General features: G+C 45.9%; 2 protein-coding genes across 3 annotated transcripts in view; one reads left to right on the top strand and one right to left on the bottom strand.

The window, feature by feature from the left end:
- LOC114873201 (phosrestin-2-like) overlaps positions 1-25,453 on the bottom strand; it is a 111,833-nt gene that overhangs the window by 65,907 nt on the left and 20,473 nt on the right. The gene's annotated exons all lie outside the window — the stretch shown is intronic.
- LOC114873202 (homeobox protein B-H2-like) lies at positions 913-21,425 on the top strand. The gene is made up of 3 exons (XM_029181278.2): positions 913-2,339; positions 11,942-12,164; positions 18,971-21,425. Exons 1-3 carry the CDS (start codon positions 1,892-1,894, stop codon positions 19,845-19,847), a joined length of 1,548 nt encoding a protein of 515 aa, XP_029037111.1. The 5' UTR covers positions 913-1,891; the 3' UTR covers positions 19,848-21,425.

Below are 25,453 nucleotides of genomic sequence, written 5' to 3'. Positions count from 1 at the left end.
GCTCGAATGGAAATCGAGTTAGACACGCTACACCGCGTTTAAATGGAGGAATTATAGAAATTAGGGGTAGTGGCATCATTTAATTAGGGGAAACGATAGGTGGACTGGCATTAACGCGAGCTGCCCATATGGCGCGTGTACAAAACCAAAGACAGTTCTTTTTTCAGAGGGTAAAACCAGAACAATGTATTTAATCAGCGGGACAAGTAATGTGATTTAATAGAAACCTAAGTTTCTTTTGCAAATGGCTGTTTAACGAAACGCGAAGAATCAGATGAAAAAAAAAAAAAAATTAACACCCAGTAGAGACTCGATAAGAGTGTAGCGTGTGAGAGGTGGCTCGGTTGATTCGCGATAGAAGCTCGAAGCTAGGACCACCCTTCGTTCTCGATGGCTCTTCAACCCCTTCCAGGTGGTCGGATCGGACCACTCTCCTACCGCTCGACTGCTTCGGCAAGCGATCTCGAGCGGACGAGGAGAGGAAGACGAGTGGAACGAGAGCGAGTAGAGAAACGTCGTCGTTCTGCAAAGTGGGAGAACGGTTCGTATCAATCTCTCCCTCGTCCCCTCTGATCCGCAACTACCCACCCTTTCAGGTTGCCAACACTACGAAAGCCCGAGAGTTCGAGCAAAATCCCCCTCTCCCTTGCGCTCTAATGAAAGATATTAACTACAATTTTATATCGAATTACCGCTGAAACACATTTCAAATTAGTTGGGCGTAGCCGCGCCACGCAGTGGAGGCGCCGAGCTTGCCGAGAAGCCGATTGGCCGGCTAGTTAACGCCGCGTACGCGGATTGGCGGAGGAAGAACGACAGAGGGGAATGTTTAGGGCGTGCCAGAACAGCGATATGGCCGCCCCAGGAACGAGCGGAGGCGCCTGGTCCGCTCAGTGCGAGCAGATCAGTCGAGGCAACCCGATGCACACGCACGCCTCGCTCCAAGCATCCAACCGCTCCCTCGTCAGACAGACAACACGATAGATTTTAACGCTCTTCCTCTCTGTCCTTCGAGCCGGAAAAAGGATATCGTGATCTCGGTGCATCTCGTAATTGCCGCGCAGTTCCTTCCGGCTCCTCGTTGCGCGCGAGTTGGTGATCGGGATCGATCGGCAAAGTGAACCCAGTCGCGTTTCAAAACGGCAAGAGTGTGCAAGTTGTATTTCCGGATAAAAGACGTTCGATGGTTCGGTGATCGATCGGTCAACGATCGTGTTTGATTAATTCTGTGACGAAGAACCTTCGATCGTGTTCATCGTTGCGATCGCGAGGAAACGAGAAGGAGGTTTACTCTGTCAGATAATTAAACGGGCGAAGAAAAGGAGCGAAAGGAAAGCGGAAATGGCCGGCGGGCTAGCTGTTACGCGTGGCAATTATGTTGAGCGGCCAATTAGCAATTAACCGACGAGAGCAGCGGAGCGGCCCCTTAATTGCGGCTAAGAACAACAATAACAACGACGACGACGAGAGAAGGAAGAAGAGAAGGAAGGTGGATGCGGAGGTGGAGCGACCGAGTGAACGGGCGGAAGCGCAAGGTGCATCACGACCATCTCACGCGCCATTTACTCTCGATTCTCGCTTCGAAATCAACCGCGAGCTTCCTTGATCGTTCGTTTTAATTAATTCTGACTCGAATCGATGGGAGTGTCGAAGGCGAAGAGACACCGGAAGAAGAATCAACGGTCCGGGATTGGATATCAATCTAGGATACAGTGAAGTGCAGTTGGTAGCTGTCTAAGAGGAATACGAATCAGCGAAAAGGAATCCTGACGAACGCGACGCGGTCACCGACGGCAAGATTCTGTCTCCCAGGTACCGGGCGAGTCCTGGGGTGGCGACAGAGGCACCTGCAGGTGCCCGTAGCCCGAACGAACCACCTACGTCTACCGTGATGACGGTCCATCATCATCAGAACCACCACGTGGCGGCTTTGAGCGGCGTCACCGTGGCCAATAACGGTCTCAACCTGAGCAGGATGTCCGGCCTGGAGGCGCATCGGCTCGAAAACATCGTCGAGAGGAACGGAGTTAACGTTGAACGATTGTCGAACGGACTCGACGCGAGGAACAATAATCACGCTGGTAACAACGGTTTGGAACGCGGAGACGCATCGACCACGATGCCCCAGAGATCACGTTTCATGATCACCGATATTCTCGGAGGGGCGTCCAGCAAGATGCACCAGGCGGGTCTGCAAACGCAAGAACCACCCGGTAGCCCACCGTCGACACCCAGGGACCTAAGTGTCAGACACCAGTCGAGGACGTCGTTGAGCAACAGCAATCTCGACGAGGATAGCGACGCCAGTCATCACGATGGTGCTTCCGTTACTTCGAATGGTAAGCGGTCAATTATGTCCTTATCTCGGTTTCATCGGCTCGCCGGAGATTTCCGCGAAACAAACGCGAACGTTCGACGATTATGTCGTTACGCGAAACGGTTGGACGTGATTTCGAGTATCAACGCGTAGCCTTCGATCGTGTTCCCGGACGAGACGATTGTTAATTGGTTAAGAACGAGGAGGGAAAGGGAGAGCCGAAGGAGGCGCGAAATTAATTTTCACCATTCGGTTTGGTCACCTGTGCCGCGTGGACTTTCACGCAGAGGTGTCAAGGACATTTATGGGCCGGACTACCGTCCCGACCGGATGTTCCACTCGGCGAGAGAGACCCGAGTCGTCCGTCGCTGCTGGCTTGCGGAACGAAACGCTTCGGGAATCAAATATTTCCCGGCGGATGAAAAAAGGTCTTCCTCTTGGAAGCCCCTCTTCTGTCCCGACATCGTTTAAGCATTTTAATGGTCTCAAATTGGACCTCGCCGATCCGTACGCTTTAATTATCTTACCCTCATTTGTTACCTTCGATTCTTCTCTCCCGTAAACTTTCATTTCAACCGTTTAAGGCTGGTATTCTTGTTTGCCGATTTCGAATAACTGAAACTTCTTTCTTCCACCCTTTTTAATCTGCTCTTTTTCGATCCCGGTACGCTGATAAATTTAACGAGCAAGTTTGATGGGATCTGGAGGTAATTCGTCGAGTTATCGCAAAGGTTATTGCCGAAGGAAGATCTTTGATCGACGAGATCGAGGAAGAAACGAATCGATGGCTTCCTTCATTCATCATTTCTGACCTGTTTACCTCGGTCCTCTTCTTTAATTCACCGATACTCCACGGGTGTTGACCCTTCAGAACGGTGAACGTAATATCTCGTGATCGATTTGGGTTTCGAAATTTCATAGAACTTGTTCGTTTTCGGCTTTGTCCACCTAATTAGAGGGCTCCGCGGTTTTTTTCAGGTTAATGGAATCCCGAATCGTTATTACTCCCTCGAAGCTGACCGTTTCGACACTTCCGTCCATTATCCGTACTCGGTTACCGTTTATAAATTTTCTTTTCCCTCGAGACGCGACTGGAAATTCCTATCCGAGATCGTTTCCTTGTTTGTATAAACGGCGAACATCGGACATTATCGCGGTGAAAAAGAAAAAAGAATTTTAATTACGGTCATTCGTCAGAGTCCGACTTCGAGTTGGCGAGGCATCGAGCAAAAGTACGGTTAATACCAATCATCTCGAAACAATTTCCGTCAATTTGCGACTGCTTTTTTTTAAATTTCTTTTTATCCCGCTGCCAGGACGGTTCCCATTCCCGTTTTACGTGGCTCGTCGTCGATCGACGTTCCACCGGCACTTTCCTTCGAGGCTAAGTTCATACGCTTACATCGTAATCGGCTTGTTTCCCACAAAAAGTACATTAAGAACAATTACGCGCATGACTACGGCTACGTGATTAGAGACACGGTTCCGAGCACTAATACCGCTTCTGACTGTGAGAACCAAACGGAACACGGTTTTCTTGCAAAAACGGAAAGAACCTTTTATCCTCCTCCGAACAATTCCTATTCTCGCCAAATATCATCGTTCTCTATCGATACAAGATTCAACATCGTTACCCTAATTTCATTGATTTAGACGTAATAAGCGATCAAGTATGATCATGTTTGTCCAACAATCATCGTCCCTGCCGAACTGATATCCATAGCAAGGAAAATACTAGTGGAAAAAGGGGTGTACGGAGCAGATCTATCGTCTAGCAAAAGAGGGAGCGATCGCGAAATGCGATTCGAAAGGTTGAAACGTGGCTAGGGAAGAGTGTGTCGCGATAAATGGCCGATATCGTGCCTGGTCGACGCTTTTCTTTCGACTAAACAGCGTACGCTCGAGGCCGTTATCAGTCGCGGTTAACCTCACGCGGCTAATCGTCGCCGGGCGTCCACTGAAGAATTAATGAAGGCCAATTAGAAGGAGTAACGGCGTTGTAATTGCTGGCCAGCACGCTTTCCGGATGATCGAACCGATGATTAGACGCGTTCCATCCTCGCCGATCTATCAACGCCTTCGAAATATCCTTTTTTTTTTTTTTTTTTTTCTAACACTTTTCCATCCCGATTTACCAGTTTTGCGAAATGCTGTTTAGTAAATTGTTTCGTTCGGTTCGTCGTTAACGATAAATTACTCGCAAGCTAATCGTCTATGAAGTTTCTACTGATCGATAGACAACGATGCAGCGAAAGGGTTTAATATTGGAAAGAGGGTGATTATTAGCGAGTAGTTATCTTGTATCTGCTTTATGCGTACATTCTAATCTCGTGGGAGTAATTGACGGTCGCCGCGAGTCCGTCCACCATGGCTCGTTCAGTCCAATAAAGAATTAATGAAAGCCAATTAGAAGGAGTAACGCCGATGTAATTGCCGTCGTACATGCCGGCATGGCACCGGTCTCGACAATTTTCCGCGATCACTCGTAGATTTTTATACGTTTCCTTTAGATACGATCTGATGCAAACTGTACCACAATAAGTGTCACCGTTGAGAACAGAGTACCATAATTCTACTTGGAATGAAAATTTCTTTCGAATAAATGTCAAGATATAATAAAAATTATTGGCAGATATCGCGTGATTGAATTTGCAACACGAGGTATCGAACGCCTCATTACCGCCGACAGGTGTTAGACTTATCTAAAATCAGTGAATTCTCACAATTATTTTCACGGGAAGACTACGATTGCGATGGAAGAGTTTTTGCCATTTCTGATACGGTGAAAAGGCGAGGAACGATCGCGATCGAAGGTCGGGTATAATTCGACGAGCGTAGAAACGCGTGAAAGAGCCGGTCTCGCGACTCGCAAAATAGAGATATTTTTCGGGCGCGTGTACAAATCGTTTGTAATCCGCTTACGAAGCCAACATTCGTCCCCGGGTTGTATTGTTGGCGTCGGTTGGCGTGGAGCCGGAAGGTCCGTGGGCCACAGCCAGTTTCACGCCCTTACAAGGGATCCGCCGACTTTTCGCGCGCGACTAATCCGAGAACCGGAAATGATTGGCAACCGTTTAGATCTCCGCGCGGATTAGGAATTCTATGAGAGCACCTTTCTCTCTCTCTCTCTCTCTCTCTCTCTTCTAGCCACCGAGACGAAAGAGGCTCCGACTTCAGCTCTTCTTTTACTCCCCTTTTTCTTTCTTTCTTTCTTTTTTTATTCTACGCTTCGCATATGCGAGAGACTAGGCTGACAAACGAGAACCGGCTGTCAACTTTTTGACGAGACTATCTTGGCCAAGGATTAATCCTGTGTGCTCTGGATAGTCGAGGCACCGAACGCGTCCTTACCACCGCGTCAAAAGGTGTCCTTCTAAACGTCAGAGATTTCAAAGTCTCAACGGTACCGAAGCGCAAGGGCGCAACCCTTTAACCTTTCGCGGCCGGAATTTTAATCGATCAAAATCGTCGGTAATTTTACTGTTTTACTGCAGTCGGAGAAACTTGTCGCAAGGGGAATCGACAGGCTGTTATTTAGCTAAACATTCCTTCGCTAACGTTCCAACGACAGACAGTCGCGCACCGCTGTCGTTGGGATTCGCACGGTTGCTTTTCAACGTTTTCTTAACGAGATTCGTGATCGGAAATCCTCTTAACTAGCTCGTTCCAACGTTGACAGTGTTGACCTCGCTTTGCATTACCCATAAACAGACCATTTCAGTGTTTTTTATCGCGATACCAACCGTACATCGCAGGGATTCCTTCTTAGAAAGCTTCTAAATGGACAGTATTTACAGAAAGTTACAATTTTTATGTAAAAAAAAGAAGCTTTGAAAAGGAAGGTTAAGCATTAGGTGTTGAAAAACTATGACGACTACCCGAGGGAAACATCATTGTACAGGAAGAAAGTTAATCGGGTCAGAGTGTATTGTTTCAAACGGTTGACTCTGCTAGCGCTAGAATAATTAATCACGTTCGCTTAATCTAAGATCGGCCACTTTGTAAACACCGGCTGGTTTGCACGTGTTCCAGCGAGTTAACCGTACGATCATCTACTCTGATTGCATTCTTCAAGATATTCCTTGGTGTATTGTGAAAAATTTCCGATCTCACGGCTATTTTCCGACCGATAAATTCATTTGCGAACGATGGAAAAACGGTTCTTCTCGGTACACTCGAGATACGTGGAAATCTCTAATAGAAATCTGGAAAGCTTCGTTAGATAGCGAACCGTTCGACTTTGATAACCCATTCTTTTGCAATTTTGCAATTTCACTATTCTTTCGTGACCGAACCGGGCGGAAATAATAGATCTAACAGAAATCGTTAGCTTCCTCTTATTATCTCGACGACGAAGGGTATCTATTCTCGGTACGATTTTCGACCAGTCTCTGACGACGAGAAAAAGAAAGCACCGTTCGTCAACGTCACCGTGGTTAATTGGCTCTAGCGTCTAGCTTCGCCAAAATTTCTTTCCACGTATTACGCCGAATGCAGTTGGCAATTAACACGCGAGCATAGTAGTCACGAATACCAGCTCGTGTATAGAGGGAGGTAGGACACGTGTACTCACGAACCCCATAGAAGAACGCTGACGACTTGCTAGCAGGCCACTCGGCGAGTCGCTAACACGAGTTTTGCGTGACCAAGCCCGGCCTTGATGTCGCAAGGACCGAGTTTCGGTGTTGCTGGAACGAATCACCGACATTCGATCATTCGAAACTGCTCCAATTTCCAGTATTCGCGACCCCTCCCGACCCGTACATTACCGTCTTTTAAAGTCTTCTAATTGACAATCCCTATTTACAATGATATCGATGGGTCAAACTTTTCGAAAGATCGAGACTTTAGTGGTATTCGTTCAACGGACGCGGAACATTCGATTTGTCAATATAAACAAATCCGATTTGAAGTTGAGAGTCTCTTGACGACTAGCTACCTCCCTGCTGGTTACTTGCAATTAGGGTAAGCTACTCATTGCTCAGTATATACTTTGTTCCCCTTGCTACCCTACAACATCCTCTGTCCCCGTTTCACCCTGTTCTTTCAACCTTTTCACCGGCGACAAACTCGTCAAGGGATGATTTCCCGTGAATGAAACGCGATACGATGGAAATTCACTGGTAATATTTAAGAGAATTTATTTCCTGTATCCAGTTTCGTTGACTATGTTAAGGGATGGAATGGAATTTCTCTCAAGACCGTCAACACAGTGCGCGACGTTTTATCGATGATAAAATAAAAGTGTTTGCGGTCGTGGAAAACGCGTAAAACTTTACACCGTGTCCTACCTAATTATGTAGCCGGACGCGATCCGAGGGCGCAGTAGTCCGTATTCCTATTCACCGGCCACGCGGAATGCACCTGGTGAAATTCGAGAAACGCGCTCGTTATGCACCCCGCGAAACCTTAGGCTCGCATAATTCGATCTGACAGTAACTCCCGATTGCATTTTTCCCTATAATGTTTCCACGCTGCGACAGATCATTGTACAAGCCGACACTCGACACCTCCCTGTCCTTATTCCGCCATCGTGATCCTTCGAAAAACGCCCTCGACTCTATCGCGGCTAAATTCTTCTCGAGGATGACCAGGAACCGAATTAAAAAATTCATTCGCGTAGTCATTGTTTCACTGATTTACTACTTACAGTAGGGCTAGGGTGAGATCGACGCTTAAATAACAATTATCCCGTGTATATCACGCGTGGGGTAGTAATTGGACACCATCTCCGTAGTTTGTTTTTCAAATTCTCGACGACAGTTTGTCCCCTACGGGGTTGACTGCAAATAGAGTGGGCAGGCAATAAAACCTTAGCCCTATAACATTATCCCCGGTGTACTCTACCCCCAAAGGTGGCGACACGGTAACACAATACAGAAGAGGGGTCAGATTCTACCCCCGTCGAGAAACGTCGCCCTTGTACACAATAAGAGAGGGTGCGTACACAGCGAACTAAGAAGGGCCAGTGTAACAGGGCAAACGAGAGAGTGTGACTGGAATTTTGAAAAATATGAAATTCTTTCGAATTTCTCCAAATTTCTCACTTTCGTTGCAGCTCTAATTAATAGGCAACGAAAGAACGGGGTTCCATTATGCGGCGAGATTTTATTCGCTCATTGTCGTGCAAGTTTTGCCGTGACTAACTAGTTCGCAGGTGTGTGCTTTTAGCCGCAAAGCTGGCGCAATGCCGTTAATATTCGAGGAATGTAGATGTAAACCGCACGATAAAAAGAACGATTCAAGAGGCTGCGATCCGATGGGAATGTTTCTTAATTTCATTTTACCATTCCATACGAGAAATATATTTTTTTTAAGTCCTATGACTTGAACAGCCATTAGTCTTTTAACGTTAAATTCGAGGTTAAATAGAGGCAATTAAAAAGATAGAGTAAGAAAATCTTTTAGTCGCAATAACATATTTTAGTTAACTCTTTATCTATGGTAAACTGAACAGTTGAGCTTTTAACGCTTTGCTCACACCCGTCCTATCAGTCTCTACTAGTCAATCCTTTCTATCTGCGAGATAGTAACAAGCTTATTACTAACATTAAGGCTTTCAAGAAGAATGCATATACCATCGTGATTGCAGTGAATAATAGAGTATTTCAAGAGTTAATTTTTCACTATTCTTGAGTGGAAAATTTCACAAATTTTCTGGAAAAAAAAAGAATCAACAAAGGAATACTTGCTGGAAGCACTGCAATCACTCGGCCAGGTATGCTCGCACACCGTAATCGTCTGTACATCCTGCAGGTGTCGCGGTTTCGTTGTAAAACGGAAAAAAAAAGAAGGTGGACTGGTCGGGAGAAGACGATACCTGTCGGTGACGCGGACACGACCGTGCTGGCACTAATTGCGCCAGCGAATAATTGCTCGATAAACATCCTGTTAATCTCACTTTTACGTTCTGTACATTGTAGAGGCTCGTGTCGGTGGCTCGTAGCACGCGAGCCTCTCGTTTTCTCTCTCCGTTCCTCGCACACGAAACACGACAATTTTCATGGGTGCATACACGACGTGCATCCGGTGCACCGTCGTATTCCTGACGTTCGCCGCAACGATTACACGTACGAAACGTAATTAAAGTAACGCAAAGCCACGTATGTGATCGCGTAATCTCCGTGCTGGGAAAGGTTGACCGGTTAAAATCGAACCAATTCAGAGAAACGATCCGCTGACGCTCTCTTTTTATTTTTTCATTCACCCTTTGATTGCACGGATTCGATGGAAATTCCGTTAGCTAGTAATTTTATTGGTATAAAAATTCGGTCCGTTGTTTCGATAAAAAAACAAACGAAAAATATTTCTCTGAAGAGTTTCGAAACACGAATCGATGGAAACTTATACCGCGAGAACAATAAAGTTTCCGAGAAGATGTATGGACAACGCGAAGATGCATGATGTTTGTTGAAAATTCTTCGGCGAGACAGCATCCAGTTGTGGAAGAAGCAAGGAAAAAAGGTGGGCGAAACTCGAAGCGTCGTGTAATGGAAACAGGTGGCGGGGAAGTCAAGAGAATAACGTCAACGACGAAAGGAAGAAAAATGAGTGGCTGGAAATGCTTCCACGGTTACTGTACTCGCCGAGAGAAAGAACTTCCTCGAAAAATAGTCGCTTCATTTTTCATCGGATTAAAACAATCGTCGGAAAAAAAAACAATACGAAGAAAAATAGCAGAGGGTCGATCAAATATAAACCAGACTTTTCGAACAATAATGGTGTGCATTCGCGTTGCACTTCTGCAACCCCATATTTCGCTGTTCGATGCAATATTTTTCCCGAATCACAGCTAGTGGAAAAACGATTTTTCCCGAATCCGTTTCGAGAACATTGACCGTCGTTAGCGGTGGTGGTAAAGTGAAACGTATGTAGAGCGCGAGGAACAGCCCCATAAAGATATCCTAGCTGAAGGATAAAGCCTTCGGGTACGTGCTGTGGGAGTAAACGGTAGAAGAAAGTCTGAAAAGCACTTTTTTTTCGCGGGAGGCAAGAAGGAAGAAGAGGAAAGGAAGCAACTGTTTCGCGATGCTTCTCGAGTTACTTGAAACTCTCTTTTTCTGTTTGCGGGTGGGGTTGCCAAGAGGGTGAAAAAAGTTTCAGTCCAACGTCTTGGAAGCGTCTAAAAAAAAAAAAAAAGAAAGGGAGGACTGCGTCGGTTCAGACGTAGCCGTCCTCTAAGTGTATCACATAGTAAATTTAGTTTTCCAACCTCCGTTTCCCTGTCTCTGTCCGTCTTTGTCGAATCGTTCCAGTCTACGATGAAATTCCTCTTTCCTGAGGGATCGTCGGCCATCTTTGCCAACATGGCGGACCAGTCCCGGATCCGTTCGAGCGAATCTGCCCGATCAAACGGAGGCTAAGAGCCACGCTTTCGTTCGAGTTAACTCAATCCGTTGCCTCTCTATCCTTCCACTCTCCTATCTTTCTCCGCGCCGTCTATCCATTTCCTCCCCGCCACCCTCGTCCTGCAGACCGTTTCTTTTCCGCACCACCCACGACCGTTCCAATCGATGAGCTCGCGACAACAGTCCTTTAGATACTTTTACAAACCCGCAGAGCGTCTCCCATGGGCTTTGCCCGGCTGATTGCACCCCTCGCGGGATTCACTCCGACCCTTCGATAAGGAACCTTCGAATTTTGCTTCGATGTTCCCAACAACTACGCGCCAATTCGTTCGTTAATAAGTATATTTATCACTGACTGTTTTAAAACGCATGAAAACTGGTTTCCCATAATATGGCGCACTCTAGATTATACACCTATAATTAGATACCTCGGTACATATTTTGTTGATAAGAAAAGACTGTCCGAAGTGCAACCTTTTTTTCAAAGTTTCTTCTAATTGCGAACGACTGTTAAATAAATAAATCGCACGACCTTTTCTTTGAAACGAACTTTTCCTCGACACGTTTGTTCCACCAAGATGGCTAGGAAATTGCGTCCTTTTCGCGACGGGAAGAGAGAAATAAAAAGAAGAGCGTTAACGGGATTTCAGGGGGATGAACCGAGGACAGTGGTGTATGTATCGTTCGTGTACGGGTCAGATTTGATCGAGGCTGAGCGTGGATGCGCGCGCGTGCAAGCGTGTACGAGTGTCGGCGCGCGTAGAAGCGCAACTTGCCGACGCGTATCGGGTGTAATCGGTTTCCTCGGGGAATCCCACCCTCTCTCCGTTGGCGCCGACGAACCGGGGGGATAATTTGCGGCGTCTCGACGCGACTGCGTGGTCCAATCCGCGATAGCAGCCAATCGGCTCTCAGCTGCGCGGACTCGAACCGGAGAACAAAAGGATCTCTCAGCCGATAGAGAGGCAGGCGGCTGCGATCGCCATGCGGGGACCAGCTAAACCGAACCGTACCACCGCATCGATTACTTCCCCTACAGAACACCGATAAAGCCTCTTCGACTTCGACACCCCACCCCGTAAACCTTTACCCCTCTACCTTTGTCTCTTAACCGGATGGTTCCCTCGTATCGGGTTCAACTTCTGATAATCGTAATAATTATCTAATAATTCCAAAGGAAAGTCCTATCGTTTGAAAAGTAAACGAATCGAACGAATAAAGTAAACCGACTGTCTGATTTTCAGCGAGATTTAAACGAACGTTCCACGACTTTCAGGCGGCAAGGAGGACGACCCGAAAAGTTCCTCGTCCGGCACCCTGAGCTCGGCGCAAAGCAAGAAACAACGAAAGGCGCGTACAGCTTTCACGGATCATCAACTGCAAACCCTGGAGAGGAGTTTCGAGCGACAAAAGTATCTGAGCGTACAGGACAGGATGGAGCTGGCAGCGAAATTGCAGCTGACCGACACCCAAGTCAAGACATGGTACCAGAACAGAAGGTAGGATTAAAAGCTCGCGAGATTTATGATACTTTCGAAAGGATCACGTTTATCCTTCTTCACAATGGGGGTATAGATGATCTCGTAGCTCCGTCTGACGTAACCGTGTCAAGCTTCTGATATTTTTCTTCGTTGAAAAGACAAAGCGTATTGTTTTGTCGTCGAGTTTTACGCTCGTTTCGAATAAAAAAGCTTCGATTCTGAATACGTCCGAAGGTTTTCTAAAGATACCATCGGTTCACGCTGGCTCGATTATCGGTGTACACGTTCGCGAGACTCGGTGAAAGAGGTATACCGTGACTTTTCGAGATGTTCGTGCAAGAATCGAAAAGAGGCCCCGTGATCCTTGCGTTTAACCACGTAAACAGCGCCTTTGTTGGCTGCCGCGATTTCCATTTACGGATTCGATACGCGCCGTCACGAGCGAACGACCGCGGCTGTTACGCTTCTCATCTTCCTTGAGCTCTGATGAGGGTGCATCCCTTCTACCCGCGCACAAAGTAACGAAAATGTTGCGATCCAAGGAGCCGAATCAGGATCGACTTCTTCCACGCTTTCTTATCTTCGCCTCTTCTGTTTTCAACCGTTTATACAAAGTCAATCGTCCATTGTTCCTTCAGGCTTTTCGTTCACCACGCCTTATTGGATCCTTTCAGTATCGTTCAAGGATCGTGATTCGCGCCTTTCTTTGTTGCACGACAATCTTTCTCGGTTGTTTATTAAACGGCAAAAACCAATACTTGTTCATTCGAGCTCTTATTTTCGTTCAAGATGAAATATTTACTTATACAAGTATGGATGGATCTAATCGCGATAGTTTCGCGAGAGAAAATACCGTGGAAACTTGTAAGGAGTTAATTAATCGACAAGGATGAAAGTACGCGTGCCATGATTATCGTCGGTTTGAATGAAAGAACGAAAGAACGAAAGGCTGGCAAGAGAGCCGCAAAAAGCCGGGAAAATTAGTGACGCTTCTGTCGGCTGGCTTCTTAAGTGCCCGCTTAAAGTTTTGTTGCTCGGTACACGAAGCTGGCAAGAGAGTGACTCGGCGCCTTTTCGCGGAGGCGCCGACCACACCTCGGGCGCCACGACGACGGATTTTGTATCCCTTTTACTCCGGCAAACTACCACCTACCAGAGACGGCAAACCTTTCTTCCACGCGGCTATCCTCGACCCCTATTAACCCTTTAGCTACTATGCGCTACTATAACGCTTCATTGCTAAACGATTTCTCAACATGAAACGTCATTATATCTCCAACTTTTCCTCGAACCGAACCTCGCACTTTCCTCTTAATCCATTTCTCTTAAATAAAAACTTTCAATTAAAGCGTTAAACGTTTGATTAATTAATTATTCCAACGAGCAGCAGCTCGACTACCCTCGTCTTCCTCTTTGAAGTATTCTTTTGTGCATCGCGACGCGTTTTGAAATTCACATTTTCAATAAAAGTCTAGAAGCGCCGCGTTTTCTGACTTCCATTTCGATGACAAAAGAATGTAGAGTGGGCGAAGGAAGGTGCGTTTCAATGTGTACGTATTAAAATGCAAGCGGGCGCGGGCGCGGGCGTCGGGTCTAATTGAATCAGCTTTGATTAGAAATTCTTCTTTCACCGTTGAGAATGCCGTTAGACGGCAGAAGGATTGTTAACGAGCTCGAAGAACTTTCAGCGAAACAGTTTCCCTCCTGAAGGTGGAATAATTTTTCAAAAACCTTTCTTCCTTCTACCTTTCGTCTCGAGTGGAGAAAATCGAGCGTGTCCGAGTAATTCCCGAAGACAATGAAAAGTCAAAGATTTTAATTTTTCTCGGTGCTCGTTAACCACCGGATCCTCGTGACTAACGAGCGTGATGATGAAAAGTAGATAGGAGGACCGCGAAGTATCGGGAGGACGAAATTGCAGGCGCCACTGCATGACTCGGTGAAAACCACTTTCGGGCACAAAGGATGCCGCTGAACAACCTGAAATCGACTCTATCCGCCGATCCGACTTTCCTTTACTTTATTTTTCAACATCGAAACGGACATTGTATATAAAACTGTACGCCGTGTCACAACTGTGCAGCTGAAAGATTAAAGCTACTTAAAGGATTAAGGGTACGATCGATCGACGTTCCACGAATTTGCATCGACAACATTCTCGGCAAAACAAACTTCCCGTAAACGAAGGTCAACGGGTAATTAAACGCGTTCGGTTTTGATTCGCAAATCGCCCGGTAATCTGGCAAAAGAACGACGAGGAAGGAGCGAGGCCGGTAAAACGAAACTGGTCGGCCCGGCCGATAATGAACACTTGCCTCGACCACTATTTACTCGCTCTTGAATCTCCATGCTACCATTTAAAACGTCCAGTTACCGTGATTTTCTCCCGGCAAAACGTGCTTTCCGCGAAATCGATCGCGGTCTCGGACGCTAAATTGCCCGCTACCGATCAGCGATACCGCTCGTTCCACGCTTTTTCCCTCCGTGTACGCTCGGTACGCATCGGACCCGATTATTCAGAAGTCATTAGGACTCGTTAGGTTACTCCTGCTGCCTACTTATCGGTTAATTACGTACGCGGTCATAAATCGGATGGTGAGTGGCGTTCACACACGACACGCTGATCGATCGATCGTCAAGTGTACCGATTTTCTTTCCTAATGAAACGTGGCGTTAATCTTTACACGTAACGTCGTTGAAGATCTCCAGCGTTAATGGTAAACAAGTGTACGTACACGACTGCTAATCGAAGCCGTGGAATTAACTCGGAATCAAGGATCACCGTTAAGTTTGCGATGGAAATTTATTTTTCTTAATTTTCACAGTTGAAATCTTCGATAAGATTTAATCGAGGATATATCAGAAATATAGCTGGTTCGAGATTGATGTTTGATTTCATAATTGGTGGTAAACGAGAGGAAAGTGGAGTAGCTGAGTATTCTATTACGTTCCGAGCTGAAGAAGCCATCGTGCTTCCCGCGGCTTAGATGAAAATACGAGCAAGTGAAAACGTCACAGAGAACAGGATTGTCCTGTAACGTGGAAGGGGCACAGGAATCCTTCACACGGTTTTGCGCTCGTTATATACCATCAGCGCTAAACACACCATCAACCATGGAACACGCTATAATGTTTTACTACATGGCTATTCAGAAGTAATACCTCATACAAACATTGGATAAGAACTATGAATACGCGTATAACAGGGAATAGAGACGCCGAGGCGATAATAAGACGCATCAAACTCTTAAAAATTCCGTGAGTTTCATCCTCGAAATATTTACCCGGGTATCCGGTAACGAAACGAGAAAACTGTGGCTTTCTAAAACGAAATGACCGTGCCACTCGATATGTATTTTTAGACGAGAAACTCGAGTGGAAGGTGGAAAAATGCTCATGCAAATGCATCGTTATCCCCGTGCACCGCCCTTCCCTTATCGTCCAACGAGTCCCGGCACTGTTTAGCCTGAATTTTTTCCAGCCATTTCGTGAAATTCCTTCGAACCCCTCCTTACCTTCGTTCGACTTGAAATCGCAACACGAAATCGTGTACAGTTCCGTGACACGAATTTTTCCGTCGACTAACCGTGGTCGGCGAAGGATCCGATCGAAACGAGTGCATTTGGCTAGCCGAGAAATCAAGACGATCCGTTATGAAGCGGTTTACCAGCAGGCGTGGGAAGCTCGTACGTTCTTCCGGTGTGGGCACCGAGAAGCCTGGAGAAACAACGAAGCCGGATTCTCACGATTGCGATGTATCACACGACGCGTTAGCGATGTCGCCACGCTATTACCAGAGACTGGTGAAAAGAGAAGAAAAAAAAGAAAAACGATGCCGTTTCTTCTCTGCATTTCTCTACACGTCCCTTTGCCGCGGTAAAATTTGCACCTAATTTACTGGTTTCAATGGAAATGTTTTTGTCGGTGTCTCTAATTAACTGATCGTCTTGATGAAGCTTGCTCGCGTTTACCTCCGGCAACACGCTTTGATACGATGCTTTAGGTAATTGCTATATTTACGCCGACTTTCTCCTCGGTTACATTGTTCCCCGATTGGAAAAAAGATAGTTTAACGGGATCTTTGAAACAGGTTCAGGATCAATTATTACATTTGTCAAAGTTCGACGTTAGGAAAATATTAACAGCGTAACACGGCGGAAAATTAGTTCGCCTTCCATTCAACCTTCCAGTTCATGGTTCACCCTTTGTAACGCTCTGCGTGGACCCCGAAGGAACATGTGTCCCCGTAGTCAGTCGAGCAAATAATAATTGAAAAATATGTCGCCCTATTCTATGCTCCTTCCTATCTGTCGCCGTTATTATTACGGCAAACGAACAGCTTGGCTGCATTAGCGTCGCGAGGACTTGTAACCGCAAAACCACCGACCAGTTCCAAACACCATTATAAATGCATTAACTCTCCCCCTCAGCATTTCCCTCCCCCTTTCAACCGCGCGTTGGTCTCGTCATTTTTTATCCTCCGTTGATTTAAGTAAACTCTCTTGATACCTTACTAATGCTTCAATTTGCTATGTTCGAATTAGCAAGGTAACTTCGCTACCACTTTCCATTGAATACTTATCGATACGTATCGATATCGATCGAAAGGCGTAAAATTTTCCGTTAGAATTTCAAGGATTCACCGATCGAAGGAATCTTTCCCAGAGTCATCGGAATAACGATCCCTTTACTTCGTTTCAAAGAGTCGACGATCATTAAGCTGAATCGTTACAGTTTCTTGACACTTCTCTCGGCCATGCCAGAGCCCGCCCCCCTTTTACCCTTCGTTTTATTCCAGGCAAGATCTAAGCAACCCCCTGGGTAACCTCTCGAGAACGATAAATCAATGACTCTCGGCTCTTTCCGTCGTCACTTCCGACCCTTCGTCTCTCTTTCTCCCTCCCGTGGTTATTCAATGCCGATACAAAGAGCTGCTACTGCAATTAAGGGTGTTTTAGAGTGGCTGCACTCGAAAATGACCGGCGAACCCTTGGCGGGGGTATTAAAAAACATTACTCATCACATAATCGCACGAGTGGTTTTCATTGCAACTTGTCGTCTACGTTCTTTCACCCCTTTCTCTCTCTCTCTCTCTCTCCTTCTCTTGTTTCATTGAATCGTTCGGTGGTCTTCTTTTCTCCAACGTGCCGGCAGAAAAATGAGAAATGATCGTGGCTCGATTCAGAGGTGGCTGTTTAAAATTCATGAACGATTTTACTGCTACCCCTCCATGCGAGGCTGGAACGTTACAAAAGGCCGAAAGCAGGGGTATATCGAGAGAGAGAGTGGCCCAGATTTTCAAACGATCCAACACCAAGTACCAGAGAAAGAGAGACGAACGCGAGTCGAAGAGGGAACGGGCTGGGTTATATGCACCCCACAAAATATATTAATTGTCGAATTTTCCGTGCGAGCTGCATATCCGTTAGAGCCGCTTTGTCCCTTGCCAGCCACGGATCTCCTGATTATTAATTACCTCGACAACGAACTTCAACTCACCACCATCGCTACCACCACCCCCTGCTGGATCCTCTCGTAAAATTCGCGGCCTCGTTTCGAAGCTATAACCATTTTTTTTTTGTTTTTAATTTTTATCTCGTGCCGCCGGTTTTTATGGAAAAAAGGTAACGAATGCCACCCCCCCTCGTCGACGAAGCTCGTTAATTATCGCCTCGAATTCCGCAGCGAGCGAATCGTCGGCTTTTAATTGAGAGGGTGGCGAAACCACCGGGCTGATTTATCGTCGGGGATAATCGTGACGTTTGACGGTGGTGGTGGACAGGCTCGGTTGGTGAAAATTTTATTGGTACTTTCGCGTAAAAGCTCGTCTGGCTATTTTTTTTTTCTTTCTAATTATTCCAGAGGTAATTACCGTTCGATCGTCAACTATCGAAGCGTGAATCCATATTAAACGAGGATCGATCACGCGTATAACTGCCGTCGATTATCAAGCAAATTGTGTTTTGCATCGATGAAAAATTGTTTTATCGGATCGCTCCTTCGCAACCGTGTAACAGCTGATTTTTGTCCATGACACGTTGTAATCCTGAGACGACGATACGCAATCGCGAGACAATGAAGTGTAATGTTGCGTTTACAGTAATAACAAACGTGCCGTAAGCCGAGTGAGAGAAAGAACTAAATCACAACGTTCCCGATCCAGACACGGCACTGTAATCTTCCTCTCCGCTCTTTAATAATTACTGTACGCAGTACAACGAGTTGCGTAATTGGTCCGATTCCGATGCCGTTATAAAATTCACGGTATTCGAGTAACAAAGGCAAGAGACAATGTTTTATATTCCACGTACAGTGAATTTCGTTGTGTATACCAAGAGTTTCACGAATGTTGTTCGCCGGTATCAACCCTCGCTTCTAAGGGCGCTTTAAGGTTCGCAGGAAGTGGCGAGCGCGTGGCATGATACGCGATGATTAGGCAGCGAAACTCCACGGGCTATTTGTTAGTATAATCAGCCGGCCAACAGTGTGGCCAACGTAACCACCCGTCGGCACGCCAACCCGTTTTACCGTAATTGTCCCAGATCGAGATTTACATAGGCGAACGGAGATTGAGAGGCGATCGAAGGGAAAGGAGACGAGGAAGGTAGCGTTTAATGAAATCGTAGAAAAGCATGAGAGTTTTTTTTTTCAGCTCATGAATAGCCACACACGATCGTTAAGTCCCGAACGCTATATAATCACTCGAGAATGTTAGATTAAACGAAAGTAGGATACGTTTCAGGGAAAACGAACATTTATTCATGATACGAAAACGAAAAGGAGAAATAATAAAAATCTAAGCTTCCTCGTTATTTTCGTTACAGAACAAAGTGGAAGAGGCAGACGATGGTCGTGTTCGAGAACAATATGGCAGTTGCGGCTTTCCAGGAGCTTTACGGAAGCGGAGCAGCCGCGGTTCCTGTGCATCCTGCGGCAGGACGATACTGGCCTTACCCAGGTGCACACGCGTTACCAACCAACGGACTCTTCTTCCAGCAAGCATCCGCGGCTGTGACCTTACAAAAACCTCTACCCTACAGACTGTACCCCCCAACGATGATCCTGGCAGGACCGAGTAATCCGCTAGGCTCCTTGACAGCCAGCTCTAGTTTATCGACCATGAGCAACTACTACAGAGACAGTCCAGAAATAACCGACGGAAGGGACAGAGAGAACCTGGAGAGATCGTCGAGGCAAAGGGACAGAAGCAGAAGTCCTGTGATAAGAGACAGATCGCCGTTGAGGAAGGATGAAAGATTATACACACCGACGATGGTACAGGCTGGATCGAGTAACTCCCTTGGAACTCTCACGGCGAGTTCGAACCTGAGCAATTACTACAGAGACAGCCCTGAAGTGACGGACAACAGGGACAGGGAGAACATGAACCGAGTACCTAGACAAAGGGACAGGAGCAAGAGTCCAGCGTTAAGGGAACGATCTCCCGTACGCAAGGACGAGAGACTCTATCCAGCCAGCATGCTTCAAGCAGGTCCTAGCAACAGTATCGGTTCGTTAACAGGCAATTCAGCTCTTCCGATGGCTAATTACTACAGAGTCAGCCCTGAAAGGGAGAATCTGAACAGGACGAGCAGACAGAGAGACAGGAGCAGCAGTCGCGACCGATCACCGATCCACGGAGAGGACAGCCCTCAGAGTATAAGGGCGGACAGCGACGAGGAGAGTATACACGATATCTAGGGCATAGATAATGAAGAAAGATCGATAGACGAGATTCCATCGCGTTCTATCGAAAAGGAGGACGGTTAATCTTCCGCGGCTCGAAGATGTCTCGAGTCTTTCATATTCGAGCAGCTAAGAAAGTGGAAACGAAAGGGGTTAAACTCCGCGATATTGACACGGAATTAACGCTGGAACGGTCGATTTCGTGAGGTGGAACGCAGGAAGTGACACGGAACGGACGTCCGGGATTTCCACGATAATGAGAACGGAGGAAGCATTGTGTGGTTAACCAAAGTTTGTGATTCGAACGGTACGTTTATGAACGAACAGGGGTACGGTGAATCAGTATTTAATGCTCGATCGTGATGATTGTGTACTCAAAGGGTTTGTTGTTTTTGTCAACAGCGACTGCGGATGTCTATGCGACTTCTGTTCGCTACCAGCGTCACATATTTAAAAAAGTGCTCCGCGTTGGAATTGCATAAACATTCGTAGTCCAACCTCGTCGACAGGAATCACCAATATGGTTAGGATATTAATTGGTAAAAAAATCGAACGTCGAGCGACTAACTTTCGTCGACGCGGATAAAAAAGAGGAAGAGAGGTGGGAGAGAAAATAAGTTTGAAGATGACTAGATCGAGCGTCGGGAACGATCAGCGGGCAGGAAACGAGCCAATCGCGTACGAACGCGAATCTACAATTAATATGACATTAGAGAGGATCTGCCTGCGGGGGAAGAAATCTGAAATGACACGAAATTACAAGCGGTCGCTCGACAAAAAGAAGTCGGAAAAGAGGACGCAGAGGAGACCGTCGAACTATTCGAGCGCTTCTCGTGTTCCAAAGACGAGACCAGCATTTTTCACCCCTGTTCCCTTCGGATCGGCTGATTAGCTCGTTGCGTATCCTCTTCTGCCTTCTGCACCCCAAGGAATATTTTTTCTTCGGTTAACAATTTATTACCTCGAACGACTAAATTGCAAAATGATAAAGGACCTCTCTCTATTTCTTTTTTTTGAAAAAGTCGAATACGCAACGAGTTAACGATGCGATTCTAAACTCAACTCTTGTAACTTGGGAGATACCTCCCGTTGTAAATACGATTAGGATTTCATTTCGTCGCGTTAAACTGTAAATAGCCAGGCTCGCAGACGAAGTCTGATACAAGGTGGCCCATACGGTTGGACTCGTCGGGATCGCAGATGTTTTTCTAGGGCGTAAGATGGAAACCAACCGTGATAACCAGATATTTCAAAGTATTTTTCAGATTTCAGTATACGTAGAAGAACGCGAGAAACGTGTCCGAATCGTGGAAACCATTGTCTTTATTATGAATAACGTAGGATCGAGGTACACGATTCGGACACGACGTTTTCGCATTCGCCGATGAAATACCAGTATTATGAATGTATAAAATTAGGTTGTACGAGACGAGGAAGGTATACGTGGTTTAAAATGAAAAAATAAAAAAAAAAAGAAACGAGAAAACTTACGATTAGAGGAATCGAGTCTCACGGTATCGTGCGACTTAACGTTAAGTAATTGCAGCAACAAGTGCATAGTATAAATCATGCTTTGTAAAATAATGTCTGTATAGCGAGAATTATTATATGGAAAATATATTATACTGAATTTAACTTCTGCTCTGTCATTATTATCCTTAGTCCCTTGTTTTACGTCGAATAAAACAAGTTCGTTAGCATTAATAAGGCAAACAGAAGTTATCGAGACAGAATATCAATGTGGCAAGAAATGTTTTCGTTGCTCGACTTCCACTGCATTTCATTATATCTAGGTTGCATTATTATGTTGCAAATACGACGAGGTATAAAATTAAATTGAATGCTTGAATTAACGCTTTCTTTTCACCTCGGGAAGTTAAAACGACGAGTGTCAGTTTCTTTTTGAAAGATCGAAACAAGTAAACTAAGTTCGAGCAGTACCAAAGAAAATTTCCTGAATGATTCGCGTGAAAGAATTTCAGGAAAGAAGGATAATAAAAAGGAGAGCAGTTGAAACGGTAGTCTCGTCTTGATTACCGGACGAATTTCAACAGGCTGGCACAGACACGTGAATACGCGTACGATGTAATTTGCAAGGGCCTTACATCGAAGGTAAAAGCCGAGAAGCGTGACAGCGTGCTCCTCGGCCCTTAATCGCGTTTGCTTATTTCCGGCGTTGGTCAGCCGACGCTGCAATTATGTAGGAGCGAGCGCTAACTGCTGCACAAGGGCTTATTTTATTCCTATTAGGGTAAAACGGGTAGCCAGCAGGACGCGGCAGCATTCTCTCGTATCCCCAATTACGTGAAATTAATTTCGGCCCCATTAGCGGTCGGCCACTGGCACCGTGTTAACGATTTTTCCCAACCGTCCTCTCCCTTTTTCTCTCTTTTCCTGAAGTAATTCGAAGCGAACCGTGCGCTCTGTGTAAACATACATTTTTTTCGGGAACCCTGAATGAATATTCAGACGATAATTTGCTTGTCACGGCTATCAAGTAATTATGTTATTAAGTTTTTTTCGGAGTTCGCGAAGCTTTGGACGTACGGTTGACAGGAAACGCATCGAGAAACTGAGATTTCGTCACGATAACGCGCTAACGATCCTCCGGTGAAAGGATATACTCGAGCTGGTAGATGTACATAATTGAAGTTGAAGTTGAAATGTATACTAATCGCACGATGCAGTAATTACAGCAAGAAACATATGCGGTATGATTTAGGAAACGCGATATATTTCGCGGAAATATCGATTTAACTTTGCGGGTAATCAACACGAGATACGTTTACAATAAAATATCATTGACGATCGCAGAGCGTGGAATCGTCTACGGTGAGTTACAACTAATTCATTTTTTTTTTACACGCTGTGCGAGTCGAGGGGAGAAGGAAAGTGAAATATTAAATCGTGCTCTTCTTTTTTCTCCGTTCTCACTTTCTACGGAAGCGTTTGCCACCGAAACGAAACGAGCGTCACTTCCGTGGGACAGTGTCGGGCAGAACGCGTTAAATATCGCGTATACTTAACGCTCGGCTCGTAAAATCTTTGAAGAACCGCGACCGCTCGCGCTTCATGCATAATTGCAGGCCGTCAGCCGGAGAACGGATACGCTTATTAACTGAAAGCGGTAGGAAATCACAGTTCCAATTTTTTCTCCTTTCCTTTTTTTTCCCCTTCGAGTTCACCTTCCCCACGCAGCTTCGTTTCCCGAAGGTGTACGCCCGATGGAAACCAAAGAAGAAGAAGAAGAAAAGAGCCAGCAAGAGGATGTGGTTAACCCACGGTCAAATCGAGCTTTTGCCGGGTTTCTGCATCCTGAAACTGGCGACAAAAGAGAATCACCGGAACAGAAGTACTGCCCCCGCATCCTGTTCCCCTGATCCTTCAACAACGACCCACGAATTTACCTGTTCGTGTTGATCAAACGAAATCGAGCCCCAGGGTCGGCTCTGAGATTTCTGGGGTCCGGAAATCTTATAATAAAATTTATAAAATTAACATTAAAGCCTGTATAATTAATTTAGATTTGCTTTTACTTCGATTAGTATTCGAGTAAACATTACTCTTCTTGCATTCTTAGACGCAAAATCGTCTTATGGGGGCCGTATGTGGCCACCTAGTCTGCCTAGACCCAGGGCCGGCCCTGTCCATTCTTCTAAACCCCTTGCAACCTCAATTTTCTCCGTTGTACGAAAAACTTAGCAAAACACAGTCAAGAAGCTCAACCCTCGTCCACGACTAGATAATGAAGTCATAATTGACGGAAAGGTGTGCACCAACATACACGATATTCGATGAAAAATCATATCTTCCGATCGATCGGTAACACGAAAAAGAAACGATAATATCTGGTAATCAGCGAGGTCAATCGATTGCTATCCCGTTATCTAAGGATTGAAATCGTTTCCTGCAGTCTTACCAGGAATCGATAGCGACACCTACTTAATATTAATAACGCGTTGCCTGGAAACATAAGGCAAAGAGGGTATGATAGCGGAACGCGATTAAACGGGTGGACATTTAATAAAATGCAAATAACCGGTCGTCGGGCAATTTATCGATTATCGATGCCGGTAAATAAAGTTATTTCGTTGGACGTCGTCGTCGCGAATCGAACATCGTCGCGATGCGATGCAACAAAGCGTTCCGCTTGCACGCGCGAACCGGGAGAAAAAGGTGGCAGAAGAAATGGTAGAACAACGAGGGCCAACTCGGCCTGGGGAAGGGAGGAGAAAAAAAAAGAAAAAGGTGGATCGAGGTGAGTAAGAGCGTATAATGTGTCCAAAAGGCACCTGCCTCGTCGAGCTTACTATCTTCCCATCGAATGGTCGCAAGAAAAGTAGCTAGGACTCGAGTTAGCCGATCTTATCGGAGTCCCGAGACCAGCGAACCACTTATATCGTTAATTGCTCCCACTTCCGGTCACCTTCTCCTTCTCTCAACCTTTTATTTTCTTCCCTTTCTCTCTTCCACACCTTTGCTTTCATCCTGTTGACCGATGCGCGCGCCCAAAGAGCACGCATTTGCGTCCATTTCAAGCGGTCTTCTAGAAAAATGACCGTTCGAATCGCGCACCTTAATCGACTCCCTCGAAATCGAGATAAGGGAGAACGTTTGTAACTCACGAACACGGAGAACGGAAGTGATCAATTTCCGGGATACCGATTTGGTCCAAATTCCGAAGAATTATCCGTTTAAATTTCTAAATGGAACTTGTGAAAAATGAATTAAACGTGAAATTCTCTGTAATGAATTTTGTAATTCCTTACATTCCCTAAGATCGTGTGCCCTTCTTGTGAGAATTTGTTACGTGCACCTAATATTCTGACATACAATTTGTTAACGAAGAAGCGTACATCTTTACAAGTGTTTTCCGTCGTTTTGTCTAACCCCGTGTAGATTCCACGGGAAGCGTGCACAGTGGTACGCAAGAACGCAAGGCTAGCGTAATTAATTGAAGAATATCCAATGAAGTTCTTTGAGAGTCTCAGCCTCGAGGCGAGCTCGAGTGTAAAATCAGCACGAAGCGACGACGATTAACCGTAATTTATGCGGGATTTTACGAGGGTACGTTAAACAGTTAACAAATTGGCAGGAAAGTTTCATTATTTCTAGATCCTGCTGCTCTGATACACTCTTAAACACGCTGGTGTAACGAGCCGAGCCTACAAGACCGTGGTAAATTTCTGTGAAAAACGTTTCGAACGACGTTACTCCTGTTATACGCGTTTAGAACAGAGCCCGATAGAGACACAAGGATTCCTTCTGGACAGCTGTAACGATGGCAAAAAGAGAAACGGTCGATTTAGAGGGATAGCTGGCGCGAGAAAACGATTAGCCACGATTTACCGGGCGTAATCGTTCGTCGAAACGTCGAAACGTATCGCTTCGACGACGAAGCAAACTTCGTGAACCATCGCCGTTAACGATCTTCTTCTTCTTCGACTTCTCGCGACACGAAGATTCGTCGAAGAAGATTAAGACGAAACCAGTTGGTCGAGTCGACGTGACAGAACCGAGGATGGACTGGACGGGAAGGTGAAAATAAAAGAAATATAAAAGGGGAATTCACCGGGAGTAATCGTGCCAACAGTGCGAACAGCTACTTGCGTAAACGCGTG

The sequence above is a fragment of the Osmia bicornis genome, chromosome 12 (genome assembly GCF_907164935.1).
Source record: "Osmia bicornis bicornis chromosome 12, iOsmBic2.1, whole genome shotgun sequence".
NCBI classification, from domain to species: Eukaryota; Metazoa; Arthropoda; class Insecta; order Hymenoptera; family Megachilidae; genus Osmia; species Osmia bicornis.
The sequence above is the reverse complement of the archived record's forward strand: the minus strand, read 5'-3'. Positions and strand labels throughout refer to the sequence as shown.

Bases quoted from the DNA above. Each gene is read 5' to 3' on its own strand.
- LOC114873202 (XM_029181278.2), top strand. From the start codon at position 1,892: ATGACGGTCCATCATCATCAGAACCACCACGTGGCGGCTTTGAGCGGC. The intron at 2,340-11,941 runs GTAAGCGGTCAA...CACGACTTTCAG, and splicing joins TGCTTCCGTTACTTCGAATG to GCGGCAAGGAGGACGACCCG. The intron at 12,165-18,970 runs GTAGGATTAAAA...TTTTCGTTACAG, and splicing joins ACATGGTACCAGAACAGAAG to AACAAAGTGGAAGAGGCAGA.